This window comes from Cynocephalus volans, chromosome X, assembly GCF_027409185.1.
Source record: "Cynocephalus volans isolate mCynVol1 chromosome X, mCynVol1.pri, whole genome shotgun sequence".
NCBI lineage: Eukaryota > Metazoa > Chordata > Mammalia > Dermoptera > Cynocephalidae > Cynocephalus > Cynocephalus volans.
Window position 1 is genome coordinate 63,235,481 of NC_084478.1, and position 18,395 is coordinate 63,253,875.

Sequence of the window (18,395 nt, forward strand, 5' to 3'; positions counted from 1 at the left end):
ACTTTTAGCCTCAGAACTCTACATTCTTTACAAATTACTGAGGCATCCAAAGACCCTCAGTTTTGTGGGTTATAGCTACCAACATTTACTATATTGAATAAAACAAAAAAAATCATTTAAGACTAATAATAACCCATTATATGTTAACACATTTTTAATGAAAAATAATTATATTTTCCAAAAAAAGAGTGAAAAGACAGCCATTGTTTTACATTTTGCAAATCTCTTAAAACATCTGGATTAGCGGAAGGCAGATGGTTCTCATCTGTTTCTGTATATGAGCAACAGATAGTCAATATCACATGTCGTGCAGTCTCTGGAAAACTCCACTGTACACTTATGACAGAATGAGAGTAAAAAAGACAAATAATATATTACTGTTATTATTAAATCAGTTTTGATTTGATGAACCCCTTGAAAGGGTTTTTGGGGGTTCCCCAAGGGTCCCCAGACGATACCTTGAGAACCACTTTTCTAAAGCAGGGTTTCTCAACCTTGGTTCTATTGACATTTGGGGCCAGATAACCTGTTTGTTGTAGAGAACTGTCCTGTGCATCACGGGATGTTTAGCAGCATCCCTGGCCTCTACACACCAGATGCCAATAGCACCACCCGCTCAACTGGGACAACCAAAATGTCTCCAGACACTGCCAAATGGTCTTGGGGGCTGATATCACCCCCAGTGAGAACTGCTGCTCCAGATACATACATGCAGCAGCGTTCCCTCTCAATATTCACACCCAACTACCTTCTCCCTTGTTGGTTTTTACCACAGGACTTCAAAAGCTAAAAACTCCCTTCTCCAGCTTCCCTTGCAGAGAGTGCCACCTCTTCCTGTCTGGAAGAGGGCAGGAAAGCCAGATGCATATAGTCATCTTGCCTCCAAGGGGCACTGACGTGTGACGAACCCATGGCTAGTGCAGTAGAAAGATCAAGTGCCTGGATGCCTGATTGTAACAGAAGCCCTGGCACCAGCCCGGGCCTGGCACCCAACATAAACACCTATTTGTTTAAGCTGGTTATTAGCCAGGTTTTTCTGTTGTTTGCAGCTAAAAGCAGTACTAACAGATATGATTAGGAAACCGAACAAATGCTCAGTTTAGTGAGTTAAAGCCAAACAGTCTTGTTACCACCACCCAAGTCCAATAATGGAACTTGGCCAGCCCCCCCCCAATATGTCCCACCCCAATCTCAAACCCCTTCCTTCACTCAAAAGGAACCACTCACCTGAATTTTATAGTAATCACTTCCTTCCTTTTCCTTATACTGTATTTTAATTATCCAAATGCACATTACTTGGTTGTCTGGTTTTGCCCATTTGTTAAAAATGTACTTTTTCACATCATCTCTTTTACTCTCTAGGCTCACCCTCCATTCCTTTCTGTGATCTCTTTTCTCATAAGGCCCTATTGTTTAGTTCTCCTATTTCTGAATTTTCCAATCCTGATGCATACGATTCTTTCATAACATCTATCATTTTCTTAATTTCCTTTAGATTCTTCTGGAATGTTAATAAAGTTTGCCTTTTGGGGGCCCTATTTTTCTGGTAAGACTTCATTATCTGCAGCCTTATCACTCACAGTGGTTATCCTCATGTTTTTCTTACACTATGTTTGCACAAAGTTCAATGTTAATCCATTTCTGTTGCTCAAGGTGAAGTGAGGTGGAAGGGGTAGAAGTGGGCCCAGAAGAGCTATCTTAGTTTCATGGCTCTAGGGCTCCCTCTGCTGGTTTTACATTGAACTATTAAAAATACGTCCTCTGGATATAGCCACCTCCCCGCTACTTCCTGAGATTCACTGCCTCTGGCCCTTCCTCCATTAGAATGAGCTTTCTTGTTCTTTTAACACCTGTCAATCAGGATTCTCAGTCCCAGCAGTTCCTCTTGAGGGAGTGATTCTGTTCTTCCAGAGAGATCTTTCCTGGGTATTTCCAGGAGCCTGGGCTACCCACGTCACCCCTGCGGCCTCTAACCTCCTCCAGTCTCCTTGCACTCACCCACAAATTGAAGCCTGTAAAGCCCCCTCCCAGTTTTAACTGTTATCAGATGTGTCCACAAAGTTCTTTATTCCCAGTGAGGATCCCTCCTTTTGAGTGTAAATACTTGTGAAAAATTTTGGGGTTCCCTGACAGTCAAAATGATCAGCAGCCCAATGCCCAAGTCTTACTGCTGCTGGGGCTTACTCAATCAGCTAGTTTTGTCCCTGTGTTTTTTCTTTTGCTGTCTTGCTTTCTCTATTTTTGTTAGGGATTAAGGGAGATTTCAAAATGACACTGCTCCCATCGTGGCTTCCTTTTCAAAAAGTTCAATTCATTTATTGAGAGTAAGTGAAAAAGAATATGGACTTGAAAAATGTCTACTATATCATGAGGCTGTGCCAGGTTATTATATATCAAGGGGCCAAAATCACTACTTGACGCATTCAGACGCTAACCAGACATCACAGGGTGCATGCCATCAGCTGTAGTCCTTAAAGAACACGTCAGTTTCACAGTACAGATATTAACGCAAAATGCAAATCAACCTTTTTCCTTCACCCTTAAATACAGCTTAGCAGGCTATAGCACAGGAGAGAATCTTTAGCGATTAGGCCAAAAAGAAAAAAAAGATTATTTTCTGGATTATTTATTACATGAACAATATTTGTGACTCCTTACATAAAACTTTTGCTCTAGTAGTTTACCATTATGTGACATAAGAATTGTCTTGTTTTTAGCCCAATGTTGAAGAAAAACTAATGATGACCACAATAGTTGAGGACTTACCATAAAGCAGGCGCTACACTAAGGATTTTACAATCTCATTCAGTCCTCATAAAACCCTATTAAGTACGTAGCACTATTCCCTCAATTTAGATATGAGAAAACAGGCCCTATATGATGGGCTGTTTTATGTAGCAGCATCAAAATTCCCAAAATTTCAGTGGTTGAACACAAGAGAAGTTTCATTCCTCACTCATGTAACCTGTCCTCTGTGGGTCAGCATAGGCCGAGGCCTCTGTTCATGACAGTCCCTCAAGACTCAGAGACTCGAGCCTGATGGAGGATAATTTCATTGAACAGAGCCCAGGAGACTGGGCTCCTGGGACTCTATCAGTCAGGGTGTCCTGGCAGGAAACACATGGCACCCTCAAATTGAGCAATTTGAGGACAGTTTATAATAAAAAAGGTTATTTATAAAAGTGTGGGCAGAGTATAGGGAAACCACAAGGGAAAAGGCAGTACTTGAGGCTGGAAAAAGGGAGCCCTTGGCCTGAAGGCTCTGGGAGAAGGGGTGATTACCAGAACCTGAAGGTGTATGGAGAGGGTCGCCTGACAGAAGCTATGACCTCTGATCAAGGGACACAGCCAACTGCAGGGTCCCTGCATCTCCGTCCTCTTCCCAGTCTCCCACTGCTGTTTCCCCCATGGACAAATCCAATGGGAAACCAAACAGCAAAGGAAGCTTTGACATATTCCATGCAAGTTAGCCTCCTGGGATAGAGAGGAGGTGGAAAAGGGGGTGAGTTAATCTGGAGGGGCCGACAGAAGACATTCAACATAGCCACCAACTGGCTAGGAGAGCTCGGCACAATGCAAAGTCTAGGGGTTAGTACAGTGAGGGTTTGGGCTACGTGACTTCCAAAAGCCCTTCTGAGTTTTAAACATGGGTTTCCTAAAATACTATAGTTACCGATAGTAAAAATAACACCTAGTTAATTCATTTATCCCTGACAATAAAGGCATGATTAACAACAGTAACAACGAACACTTCCAAAGCACTGGTCTGAATTGCAGCTTCTCACTCTCCCTACCTATCACGCTGTAGAACAAGTCGGGAACTCTGCTGTGTCCCTCCTGAGCAACTCTGCGCCTGACTGCGATGAGGGATGTGGGTGCTGACAACCGGAGGACAATGGGGTGGGGATGACAGACTGGGCAAGTGGCTTCTAAAGGGAGAGATGAAATAGACTGCTCCCCACGCCCCCCCGGCCACCCAACACACACACAGCAGGACCCTCGAAATCAGAGAGCAGGATTACAACAGCTGTTTCCAACTGGACACGGACTGAGAAATAACAATGAACTGACTGAAGGCCATTGGTGCAGGTATTTAAAAGGCAGTGGGAAAAATCAAAGAACGGAAGAAAAAGGAGGGAGGAAAAATCAAGAACCTGAATAGGCTCACTCAACCTTTCCTGAACGCTTCATCTGTGTACTACAGAGCACTTAGCTCTTGCGAGCACTCAGTACAAAGCAGCAAGTATCGTTATGTACAAAACAGACTTAGCTCAAAGAGCTGTGGGAGCAGGTAATGAAGGAGTCTGGGAAGAATGACTAAGCAGGTGGCATATTTGAACCAAGTCTCAAAGAATGAGCCAAAGACTAACCAGCCCAGGGGATGCACTGGAGAATTAACTTTGGACAACACAGATCACAGATTTAGAAACCGAGTAAGGCTGACTGACTCCAGGGGTATAAAAGTGACAGAATAACAATGGTTCACAGGAAGGAATAGCACTCGCTTTCTCTGGTATCTGCCTTGGAAGGCACTATGGGGTAGAAACTTACATTTCTTTCTTTAACTGTGGATCCATCTAAAGCAACAGTACACGAAGAGGGAAGATGGCACCCATGACATGTATCCACAGAATGGAGAGGCCTCTGGGTCACAAAGCAGCCTACACCACCCCACACGTACTGTGTCACCTTCACTGGGAAGATCAAAGACTGGTGTCTCAAGCCATATACAGCAATCAGGGACAAGGATCTCATTCTTTCTTATCAGTCAGTACCACTCCACATCCCAGAGCCAGAATTTTTGTCTGATGCACCAGGCACTAGAAGTCAATCTGGTCTTGTGGTACCCTCTAACTCTGTACTTAAGTTTTTATGGGTCTTTTATGACCCAAGTTTTCAAACAACAGATTTTTAGGAGGCTGGTAAAACACTAATTTACGAAAACATTCTACATTTCAGAAAGATTTCCATTAAAAAAGCAGCTAAAGTTAATGTCCTGATGTTTAATAAGTTTAAACTTTCAATTTTCTAGAACTTTCATTTATAGAAAATTCTTACTGTGACAATCTTCACAGGCCAAATAAAAATGGTGTTGAATGGTAATGTCTTCCACTATTTTCTGCCATAGCATAGACACATTAAAGGGAAGTAAACAATTATGAAGATAATCTGGAAAAGCAGGTGCTTCTATCCAACTAAATAAAGCAACACTAATAGCCCAGAAAACAATATCAATAATCTTTATGTTACAATAACCTCCTTTTACTTGGTAGTAGTACTAGTAAGAAGTTAGTAATAAAGTTATAGATGAGTGCAGTTAGTAATATATATTCAGACAGACTGAAAACCATTCTCAGACTTATAAAGAATCTATTTTTCAATAGACACACATCTGGAGATAGCACAGACTGTATAGTATTAAAATAATACAGCTGCTTTTCAGAGTGCTCTTTAGAAACATGATTGGGTTAAGTGTTGATCTTTTATTTTTTATTTTTTTAAATGAAGAAAAAAGGGAAATCTCTGCCTAAGTCAGATGTGGATAGAGACCAACATAATTAGCAGATACTATGCTCAGTGCTTTACATGTGCTGTTTCATTTAATCTTCACAATAGCCCTAGGAAATAGGTACCATTATTCCTACTTTATAGATGAGGAAACTCATGGGAGGGGATAAAGTGTGCCTAGGCCACCTGATTGGTGACTGACAGGGCTAGAACTCAACTAGAGGCTGGAGACTCCACATCCCACCTCCTCTTCACCAACCAGGGTACCTCAATCACCCGTCTTCAATACTAATTTATTTAGGGTGTTTGTAATAAAACGCGGGGATAAGAGAAGTCAATGTTTTCTGGAACACTGAGATTCTTCAGAACCACACAACTGTCTAGAGCTGTGCTGCCCAATGTAGTAGCCACTAGCTATATGTGACTATTTAGTTTAAATTACTTAACATTAAATAAAAATTTTAAATCAGTTCTTCAGTTGTGCTATCCCACATTCTCAAGTGCTCAACAGTCACGTTACTACTGGCTATCACAATGGACTGGGCAAATTACAGAACATTTCTGACTTCACAGAAAGATCTGTAGGATAGTGCTGATCTAGAGGACCTCCAGGAGACGTGGCCAAGTGGGAAATCTTAGTATCTTTAAGGTTTTTGCTGTCTAGAATGTTAGAGGGCATTGTAGACATTGAGAAGACGTTTCCATCTCCACTGTTAGGACAGGACCAGCTCTTTCTCCATAAATTCTTTGCCTAAGATGTATTCTCAATAATTGACATTAGAGAAAGGAATAGCTATGCTTTATGCAAACTGATTTAATTATAGGTTGCAACTTGAAGAGAACTTTTTTGTTTGTTTTTGAGCTGCAGGGGAGGACGGGAATGTAATAATTCCACTTGTAAGAATTGGTTAGACGCTTGAAAAATAAGAGATTTATGAATAGGAAACCACATCACGGTGTGCAGTCACACAGGAACATTGCACAAAAGGAGTTTACAAATTAAATTACATTCACTATAGGTACTTATGTATATTTCCACTAAGAAAGGGTAATTATTTAAACCAAATGATATGTTTCCTAAAAGAAGGCAAAAGCACAACACAAAGAAAGAAAACTGTCTAAGTATAAAACTTATGACCAAATTAGTCATTCTAAAACGAAAGGCAAAAGAGAAATACAGGTGGAAGCAACCCACACATCCATCGACTAATGAATGGATAAACAAAATGTGGTTTATACATACAGTGGAATACTATTCAGCCTTAAAAGGAAGGGAATTATGACATGACACATGCTGCAATATATGGATGAACCATGAAGACATGAAGCTAAGTGATAGAAGCCAGTCACAAAAGGACAAATACTATATGATTTCATTTATATGAGGTACCCAGAGTAGTCAAGTTCATAGAGATAGAAAGTAGAAGGGGCAGAGATTCAGTTTTGCAAGATGAAAAAGTTCTAGGGATTGGTTGCACAATAATGTGAATATATTTAATACTATATAACTGTACACTGAGAAATGGTTAAGATGGCAAATTTTATGTTGTTCATTTTTTACCATAATAAAAAATAATAATAAAAAGAGCCATGCACGCCATTCTTAGAAAAGCCATCTAAGTCTATTAGACTCACCTACTGATCACTTTCCCCACCACTCCTTGTTAATATTACAGCCTTCCTACTGCAACAAAAGTTAATAATTGCTCTGAAATTTTTAAGGTCTAAATCATGGAGTATCATAACAAAAAAGCCAAATATACAAATACCTGGGTCAGTGGCAGAGATAATTGCTCCAAAAAAGAGACAATCCGTGTAGTAAAATTTATCCGAGAGCTGTCCCACAACCTTCATGAGCTTCACCACACCATACATGAGATTTCTATAAGACAGTAAGGTAAACTATGTCAGGAGAAAAAAAAATTTTGAGTAACTAGCAAACATGCAAGTAGAGTAGTACTAGAATAGTGTGCGTTAAGGGCGATTTATGAAACAACAGACAGCTGCTATGGTTGGACACTTACGAGGAACATGGGTGAATAGGACTTCAGCACCAAGTAATGGTCTGCAGTTAGTATCATCTTGCTGAAACATCTGAACATTTTATTTTTAAAAGTTGTGCTCATTAACAACTACAGCAGCTATGAAATATAATCTTCTATTAGAAACAAAGTCAAGGAATCTTAAGCAACCAGGTGAAGGAGGGGAAGAAAAGAGATAGAACCCAAAAAACATGTAACAAATTGCTACAAAATTCACAGGATTTTAAGACAGTGCATTTAAAGTCATAGAAATGAGTGGATTGGATGATGGTGGAGAGAAAAAAATGGGTTGGTCACAAAAATTCAAGTGATTGACCTGTTGTTGCCTTCTTTGCCAAGAATTATTCCAAAGAAGTGGAAAGAAGCAAACCTCTCTAAATGTCCGATTAGAATATCAGTGTACCCAGCAACGTATCTGGCCTCTCACTCTTTGCAGGCCAGCAGTTGCCCTCCTTGTGCTGTGCAGAATGTGACATGGTCCAAGACGGACCACCAAGTTAAGTTTTTCAGCCTGGCCAGAGCACATTTCCTACAGGACAGCCTACAAATTGGGAGGAATGAGGAGTGTTAAAAGGCCTAGTATGAGTCACAAGGGTGTGTGTATCTGTGTAGTGGCAGCAGCTGCAGGGGTTAGGGGGTGAAAATAACCATGGAACTGACTCACTGTACCCTACAGCCAACACTCTATATGACATTCTTTATCATAAGGAGCATGTCATTGCCCGCCTTTGTGTCCTGGACATCTAGAACAGTGGGCCAGCAGCAAAAGAACCATTTGCAGAATGCAATCCTTTTGAGAAGAAATAGCTACAACTTAATGCTTGCCTACTGTGTGCCAGGCACTGTTGCAGACACTTAACCAGTTCAATTTCAGCTCACAGTAACTCGATGATACAGATTAGATTTGCCCTTTGTTACTTAGCAAAGGCTTCTGTCATTTACCTTTTAAACATCCCCTGAACTAGACCTTCCTCTTCATTTCCTTCCACCACAATCATAGACCTGGGCAACAGACTTCTCTCTGGCAGCCTTTTCCCATCTTGCTTCCCATCGTCACCAATGCCAGTTATGTAACCTGTCACTCTTCAATGGTTTGTCATCTCGTAAAGGATAAAGTCCAAGCCCCTCCTTTTTTGATAGACTAAAAGCCCCTGCCTTTATCTCCAGGTTTCCAGCTAATTTTTAAAAATTAACTAAATTCCTTACTTTATTCAGATTTTCTTAGTTTGTAACTAATTGTCCCTATTCTGCTCCAGGATTCCATCCAGGATGCCACATGACATTTAGCCATCAAATCTCTTTAGTCTGCTCTTGGCTGTGACATTTTGAGACATTGTTTATTTATGATGGCCTTGGCAGTTTTGAGAAGTACTGGTCAGATATTTTGTAGAATGCCTTCATTTGGGATTTGTCTGATTTTTTCTCATGGTAACACTGAGATATTCTGGGGAGGGAGATCAGAGAGGTAAACTGCCCTTCTCATCACATCATATCAGGAGTACATACTGTCAACATGACTTACCACTATTGATGGTGACCTTGATCATCTGGTTGAGATAGGATTTGCAAGGTTTTTCCACTGTAAAGCTACTCTTTTCTCCTCCTTTCTGTACTATACTCTTTGGAAGGAAGTCACTTTCCAAGTCACTGCACAGCCCACATTCAAAGTGGGGTGGACTAATTTTCACCTCCTTGAGGGGGTAGTATCTACATAAAGTATTTGAAATTCTGCACAGGAAATTTGTCTCTTCTCCCCCATTTATTTATTCATCCAATCATTTATTTATATCAGTATGGACTCAGGGATGTTTGTTTTATACATTGTGTGATAATCCAATACAATGTTATTTATTTTGTTCTTCAGCCATTAGGGGTGCTTTGGCCATTACAGGGGCATAAGCCTGTAATGGGGCTTTCCAGTTGGCTCTTGTGTCCCTTTGACATGTCCCACATCTTGTTTGTCTGTTTGTCTTTTGAGCACTTCCTTAGTTTCAGGCATTACAAGATGCTCTATTTTTATCTTGTCTATTTCCTGTCCCAGTCCTAGAATCAGCCATTTTTGTAAGGGGCTCTGGTTCTTTTTATTAGAGAATAATATTAGAAACCAAGATCTGGGCACTGGATATAACTTTATCTCATTTTAGTTAATCTTAATTTTAATTTAAATAGCTACATGTGGCTAATAGCTATTATACTGGACAGTATAGCTCTTGATCCTAACTGCCATCATCACAAACATCAAAATACTGGACTCTGTTAATTTGGTTATACGGCACTTACCCAATAATGAAGCAGGAAACAGCAGTCCCCAAGAAGGCATAGGCCAGAATAGACCCAAGATTTCTGAAAAAATGTCTCTGAATAAAACAAAAAATAGGAATCAAAATGTGATTTTTGACAGTGAGCAAAAGAAACACATTAAAAAGTCTCTAAAAAGTGAAACTCTACTTTATTGCTTTCATCACATCAAATAATAACTGAAGTTACTCCTGAATAATGCTATTTAGCCTTAAACCTCATAGTTTTAAAATATCCTCTATACTGCCAATCATTGAGCAAGCAAGCAAGGGCTTAGTAAATTTTCAGACAAAACTACTCTGGCTGATTATATTAAATTGCATTAAGTGTGTGTGTGTGTGTGCGTGTGTGTGAGTGTAAGTAGACCAATCATTTTCATAGATTTAGTCCAAACCATTTTACTCTGTGATTCAGCTAGTCACTTGTAGTTCTGGTGGTACCTTAGGGGATTATTGTAGATAAAAGCTTAAAGCAAAGTGTGAAAGTGCTATCTAAGGATATTTCTGCTTAATTTGATATCAGAAAACAGAGTCCTAAATACAACTGTCTCTCGGTATCTGTTGGGGATTGGTTCCAGGACCCCCATGGACACCAAACTCCACGAATGCTCAAGTCCCTGATATGAAATGGCGTAGTACTTGCATAGAACCTATGCACATCCTCTCAGATACTTTAAATCATCTCTAGATTACTTATAGTACATTACAATGTAAATGCTATGTAAAGAGTTGTTACACAGTATTGTATAGGAAATAATAACAAGAAAAAAGTCTGTACATATTCAGTATTTTTGATCTGCGGTTGGTTGGATCCACAAATACAAAACCCAAGGATATGGCGGGCTGACTATATCAGCTCATGGGACCTGAGGTGTCTCCTTACATTCATCTGGACTAATCTGTGGAGCCTGGGAAAGAGGGACAATAGAGATGGATGTGGAGAAATGAGAAACGCGTATTTCCACTTAAGATGGACAAGTTATAGCAATTATTCAGAAAAAGGTGGCAAAACTACAATCCTCTCAATGCTTAAGCATATTCGTTGGTTACCTTAAAAAATATAAACACAAAACACACACAGAGAGAAAGGATTTACTTCTTACAAGTCATTAGGCCTATGGGATATCCTGACAGTGCCTGTTCTTGTAATCCTGAACCATAGTTCTGACTCCTCAAGGCATAAGCTATTCTCATTTGACAATCAGAACTATTTAACAAAAACAAACAAAACCCTCCAAATGCCCCAGTCACACAAGGGCCAGGAACATTTTATCTAAAAATTTTTAGAAGGCAAGAGAGCCTCAGCATGCCCGCTGAGCAACACCAGGGGAAGACGGGAAGAAGAGCCCAGGCAGGATCAGGCAGCCTCCATGAAGCATGCCCAAAGGGCTGCAGGCGTCCTCTGGCCTGCATCCCAGACAGAGGGTCTGAGTCCTTGGCTTTGGCCTTCCCTGGTGCTTGTCCCTCTCCAAGGCTGCCAACAAGGTGTCAAGGAATGCCCAGTGCGCCTAAGCCACTGCGTAGAACAAAACCCTTAGAGGGCTGCCATGCCCACAGTCACCAAAAGAGGGTGCTGTCTGTACACGTCACAGACACATTATGTTTGCCTCTTCAATCACTGGCCAGTCTTTTTCTTAAGATAATGCAGTTATACACCATGTTTTGAAATAGATTATATTTCAAAACAAAAATCAACAACTGTGATCCCACAGCCCTTTAAAAGCTCCATCAAGGACTTAAGTCGGGAGTGCTAGGAGTGCACCAATGACAAGGCATGAGAGCAATGATGCTTGAGGTATCCAGGAACAAATTTCAATTCCAGATGTGCTTTCCCTCACCACTCAGCTTTCTTTTGGGTAACCATTCCCCTGGTTAGTCTGAATATATATTAGATAAATTCAAATTCATAATATTAGCCAAAGCAAAAAATTAGGAATGTAAATCTGCCACCCAAATACATTCATAAGATATTCTAAAATCACAAGCTTACCCATCCCCCATTCATATCTGCTGATGTGAACTGAAATTTTACCACACCTTGAAGAGACATGCCACTTACCTGTGTATCACATCTAGTGCTAAATGTATACTTCATAGCTCATAAAGTACTTTCACATATATTAGACCATCCAATTCTCACAACGAACCCACCTTGAAGGTGTTATCCAGACTATCTCACATGAAGGAAATCTAAGGCTCAAAGGCATGATGTGAGCTGCCTGAAGTCACACGTCCACCAAACTGCAGCCCCAGAACTGGTAAGGCAGTCTCCTGCTGCCAGAGCACTGCGCTGTCACTGCACAAACTGCCCTGCTAGCCAGCTCCACAATTCCCACCACTTCCCTTGGGGAGACAAAGGACAGCAGGCATCCAGTGAAACCTAGGTCTTTCATCCTATTCTCATTTGGCCACAATATAGCCATGACTGATTCAAGTCTCCCCTACTCTTCCCTCTCAGTTATAGAATGGCAAGAAGAGACCAAAGGAGCCTATGGCATGCCCCAGTAAAGCCTTCCAGAATCTAAACCTAAGACAGAACAGGGTGAGAAGGTTTGCTTTTGGTGAAAATCCACCTGACATCCCAACTCCTAGCTGTACCATCCTAAGCCTTACACTCCTACTCTTTGGGAAACTCTATCCTCTCCCATTTCCCACCGACAATTTTGTGTGTGTGTGTGTGTGTGTGTGTGTGTGTGTGTGTGTGTGTGTGTGTGTGTGTGTGTGTGTTGGGGGAGTTCACTAACAAGTCATAAAAAAGGCTGTATATACACAGGTCAAAGAGTCTGAAGGTATCTGTTTACATACCATCGGTTAAATGGTAAACTATCTATTACACATTTAATGACAACAGGTTTAATCAGAGATGGCAACCATATTAAGAACCAACTATTTAAGTGCCTTTATAAGGACTACTTGAAAAAGAAAGAGACTAAAGCAATAGTCCATCACCTGAAAGACTAGCATTTCAAAAACAACTTTAATTGGGAATTAGCAAGGCTATTACTTGCTTTTTCTTTTGAGAAAACGGGACTGATAAAGGGAAGGTTCTGCAAAAACTAAGGTGTTTTTCAACCATGAGAGTGGCTTTCACAGCCCACAACTTGGTTTCATTTTAAAGCAACTATGACTTTGATTATACATTAAGATTAGTTATTTAAAATACCATCACCCATTTGATCTGAAGAAGAGTTTCCAAACTCTCCATTTAGATAAAGACTAACATTATTATACCTATAATAACCATCTCCTATCTATTAACGTGTCAATAGATGACATACAGACTCAGAAGATTTTGGCAGCCCCACAGATAAGTCAAGAAAAGGATTCTTTGGGCCGGCCCGTGGCTCACTCGGGAGAGTGCGGTGCTGATAACACCAAGGCCCCGGGTTCGGATCCCATATACGGATGGCCGGTTCGCTCACTGGCTGAGCGTGGTGCTGACAACACCAAGTCAAGGGTTAAGATCCCCTTACCGGTCATCTTTTAAAAAAAAAAAAAAAAAAAAAAAAAAAAAAGAAAAGGATTCTTTCCCCAGAAAACCTAAACCCAGAGGCAGTGTAGCACAAAGGAATGACCCTGGGCCCTGGCGTCAAGAGAGGGCGTAACCTTGACTCAGTCCTGCACCATCTACATAACTTCACACGCATCATTAATCATTCTGAGTTCGGTTTCATCATCAGTGAAATGTAGGACACTCTCTACACATTGTGTGAGTGCAGATGTGTGTCGGGCTGGTGTGCAGAAACAGACTCCTGCTCCTCAAGAATCCATTATGGAGAGGTGACTTATACTGCATTCTTCTCCCCTTCTCCTCCTGCCCTGAAGGTGACACAGTCAGGTGGGGTCACCTGATCTCTGAGAGGGGAAACTGGCTTGACCCTGACCTGTAGTCTTGACCCTCTTGTGCAAGGCAGGAAATTGTTCTTGCTCCTCTAGTCTCCATGCTGTGGGCAAAAAAAGGGAGCCTTCGGCAGACCCAGGAATTTCTATGATCTCTCCATTTTGGCCTCCCTACTTGTGACTGTGACTGCCCTGGTGGCTAAAGGGCATCTGTCTCCAATTCATGAGGTAGGTTGTAAGGTGCCCCATTACTAAGGGCTATGCTACATACTCCAACATGTATCTACCAGGGACTTTGGATCATAAATTGGTCATTTAATCATGAATTAACTCCTTGTGTCTGCTTATCCATGAACTGGAAACCTAGGAGAGAAGTGCGTATAAACTGATCTCCAACCACCATCACCTCCTTACAGCGTTTCTTGAGGATAAGAAAGAATGTGTGTAAAAACAAAAACAAAGAATATATGTAAAGTTCCTAATACACAGCAAATGTTCCACAAACTATAACTATATTTATGTTGGTCAGAAATAGTTTAAAAACCTTCTGGAAAATGCAGAGTGGCTTTGACAGAAGAACTGTCTGATGGGCAGGCACCGTCTCATAAAATGAGTTGGAAAGTGTTCCCTGCTCTATTTTCTGAAAGAATTAGTAGGATTGGTATTATTTCTTCCTTAAATGCTTGATCTAATTCACCAGTGAAGCCATCTGGACTTATGAGAAGGTTTTTCATTATAAACTCAATTTCTTTAATTAATATAGGGCAGTTCAAGTTTTCTGTCTCTTCTCGGGTCAGTTTTGTAATTTGTGTCAAGGAATTTATACATTTCACTTGAGTTGTCAAATTTACTGGCACAAAATTATTCATAGTATTCCCTTATTATTCTTTTAATGTCTGAAGGGTCTAATGATGTCCTTTTAATGTCTGAAGGGTCTAATGATGTCCTCTCTTTTATTCCTGATATAGGTAATTTGTTTCTTTTCTCTTTTTTTCTCAATTGATCTAGCTGGAGTTCATCAATTTGAAAGCCATTCTCTAGATCCTAAAGAAGTTGTTGAGTTTCACTGTCAGCCAAGATCTCTCTTTTCTAGACTCACTGAAAAGATTTCCTTTGGTCCTTACTCAGAAAGAGCTGGAACAAGCTCCATGACTGTTATCTGAGGGAGGCCTTTTTGGAGGCTAATTTTCACACAATATCCCCACAACGGGAGAGGGAGGGAGCCATCCACACTATTTGTAAACGTATTATGTATTTTAAATAACTAAAGGCTTAGGCCCAACCTTGCTGTGGAACACAATGACCCTCAATAATAAGAATAGTTAGGTTCTTTAAAACTTTTTATTTTGGAATAATTATAGATTCACAGAAGTTGCAAAGATAATACAGAGAGGTCTTGTAATCTCCCAGTTTCCCCATTTGTTATATCTTATGTAACTGTAGTACAATATTTAAACCATGAAACTGACATTGGTACAATGTGTGTGTGTGCATAGTTTGATGTTATTTTACTCCATGTGTCGATCTGCATAACCACCACCACAATCAAGATACAAAACTGTTTTATCACCGCAAAGATGTCCCTTGTGCTACCCCTTGTAGTCACCCCTGCCTCCACCTTCCCACCACCCCTAACCCCTGGCAACTGCTAATTTGCTCTCCATCCCTATAATTTTGTCATATCTAGAATGCTATATAAATGAGATCATATGGTATGTAACCTTTTGAGATTGGATTTTTTTTTAACTCAGAGTAATTCCTTTGAGATCTATCCAGGTTGCTGTGTGTATCAGTAGTTTGTTCCTTTTTACTGCTGAGTAGTGCTCCACAGTATGCATGTACCACAGTTTAACCATTCACCTACTGTAGAACATTTTCATAGTTTCCAGTTTTTGTCTATTTACAAATAAAGTTTGAATGAACAATCAGGTGTAGGTTTTTGTGTGAACATAAGTTTTCATTTCTCTGGGATAAATTCTCAGGAGTAAAACTGCTAAGCCATATGGAAATTTCAACTTTAGTTTTATAAGGAACTGCCAACTTATTTTCTAGAGTGGCTGTACCACTTTACTGGCGAGGTATGAGAGTTACAGATTTTAAAACAAAGATGAATCACTGATGATGAGTCAACTATAGTCTCAGAGTAGGTACAAAACACAGTAATAAGCAACATTAAGAAGGAAAAAACTAGAACATTATGCAGGTAAATTAACACAGAGATTCACATGCTTTAAGAAATACTGACAAAAACCTCTTACCTTTTTTAAACTGTATCCAGCATGGAAAATAATTGGAGGCAGCAGAATGTTGAAAAACACCTCTGGATCAAATGTTACCTAAAAGTTTAAAGAGCAAAAAGTCAATTTTTAGTTTAACACCAACTGGTGTTATAATATTTGCTTAATATTTGAAGCCACTGACTAAAGTTTGAATATTCAGAGCAAGTAACATAAATGTTACTGAACTTATGATGTTCATGAACTCATCCCGAAAGAGAAGCCACAACTCCTGTGTGAACTAGCATGTTCTCTCCACCAAAGCACTCTGATTTACAATCTTGGTGTGTTGTTTTAATACATATTAAGACAAAACAGTTCAATGCAATTTTGAGAGCTCACAGATATTAAACTCTGGCCAGTGTTTTTCAACAAGAAATAAAAACATCTTAATTTTTATCACACCTTTACAAAAACTCAACTGTAATCAAAGATGCTGTCATGATTCTTAATTAACTTCCTGGATCCTCTCACAGGATCCTGTAGGTTTGATACAGAGAAATGACTCAAACTTTAGGCAGCAAAGTCTTATTGGATCCAGAAAAGAATTAGGCATTCTACAAACATGCTAACCTTTTTAAAGAATTTTTCATGTTGGTAGATTAATTGGATTTTGTTTCAATTAATCAAATCTTCATTCTAATTATTAAATATTAGCTTTTTATTTAGAAATTGGAGATGTTAATCAGCTTAATTAGAAATAGAATGGTTCCTCCTAATTATGCTTTATTCATCTTCTTCCTAAAGGGTAGTCTGGAAAGCAGGGAATGTCAGAATGAGAAGGAGCCTTGGACAACGCCTACCAATATGTGGACACTGGGCCCAAAGAGAGTGGGACTTGCCTGAGGTCATCAAACCCAGTAATGTACGAACTAGCACAAGGGTTTTCTGACACCCAGTCCAATGCTTTCCATGTCACCCAAGCTGCCTCAACAAGCCTCTTTTCTCCTCAACTAGCAACAATAATGTCAGCTTTATTTGTTCTCCCACCTTTGCTTTGGGTGGCAGAATTTTAAACAAAAGGGATTTGAATAAACATTTTTCTAAAAATAAGAGAGCAAAAGTCAGCTTCATCTTCTATTATGATCTAAAAGATGAAAATGGGTTGGTATCACTCCCCCTTTCCCCCTTATCCTATCCAACATGAAGAACTCAAACTGCCATTTCAAAATAGCCCTTAGTGCGATATTTACACTGGGCATCCTTCTCAGTTGCACTTAATTTTACGTTTATGGAAATCCCATGCTTTCTTAAGGACTGACAGCAAAGAGCACACTAGTACAGCCATTAGAGACACAGAGAAGATGGTCATGTTTAACGCTCCAGGTCAAGAATAATTTTGCTTAAAGATTAGGGTAGATTCTGAGAACAATAATAATTTAATTTTCAGAGCACACTCTGCACTCTGCCTTTAAGTATAAGCCTTCACACACATCAGCCGTGTTCTATATTCAAACGGGTTCCCCACAACATGGACCTCCCAGATCAGTGTAAAGAAGCCTTCCTGCTGTAAGCCTTGGTCTCTAAGGTAATGGAATGTATGTCAATTAATACAGATCTCTTGCTTATCCTGGAAATCACCCACATGAGGAGATACATAATCCTTTTCCCTGTAGAGGATTTTTGCTATCTCAACATCAAATGAGAAACAATGCTTGGACTCAAATTCTAGAACAACAAGACCTTCATCCCCTGAAGATTCATTAAGCCCTTGCTATCAATCACCAATGAGAGTCAGCACTCAAATATTTGCAGAACATGGTAAAAGAACCATGAAGAACTAAGAATTATACTTGTGAATACTGAATAAATAAGCTAAAAGGAAAACTGATCTTATTTTAAGGAAGAAACAATCTCATCCCTAAACCAGAGCAAGGATAAGAGGCATAGCAAGGAAGAGATGGTGGTTAGAGACATGGGCTGAGCAGGGACATACAAACCCACCACACAATCAATGGCCCACATCAGCTATGGATCCCAACAAGCCTGAGCAACAACCACGACAGGACAACGATGGCTGAGTGTCCCCAGCTCACCTTCCGCAGCATGTCATTCTGCTCTACACTGTTGACTTTGCCAGGGCTGATTTCTCCCTTCAGGGTGTATTCGAAGAACTTCCCACTGACATTCACTAACAAGGTGCTGAAGGCCCTGTCTTCCTGAGTGCAGCTGAGTGACTTGTCACGGCCACTGGTGGCAGGGGTGCCATACCTCAGGATCACCCCGACGATGAGCCCTGAAACAGAGTGGAAAAAACACCATCAGGCCTGGGGAAGGATAAAGAGAGTGCAGAACTAATGGCACAGTTGATTTCCAACAACTAAGAAACACAGAAGTAATCTTAGAAACAAGGTATAGTGTATGTATTTTAGGAGCAACTGCACAGTCCTTGAGAAGGGTTAAGCATCCATCTATTCTGGTGTGACTTAAGT

General features: G+C 40.2%; 1 protein-coding gene across 1 annotated transcript in view; it reads right to left on the reverse strand.

Moving 5' to 3' along the window:
- SLC9A7 (solute carrier family 9 member A7) overlaps positions 1-18,395 on the reverse strand; it is a 144,366-nt gene that overhangs the window by 53,156 nt on the left and 72,815 nt on the right. Inside the window, exons 2-5 of the mRNA XM_063083158.1 lie at positions 18,000-18,199; positions 15,946-16,023; positions 9,831-9,907; positions 7,278-7,390 (exon numbers count right to left, since the gene is read on the reverse strand). Of these exons, the coding sequence (XP_062939228.1) occupies positions 7,278-7,390; positions 9,831-9,907; positions 15,946-16,023; positions 18,000-18,199 (468 nt within the window). The remainder of the gene's footprint in view (positions 1-7,277; positions 7,391-9,830; positions 9,908-15,945; positions 16,024-17,999; positions 18,200-18,395) is intronic.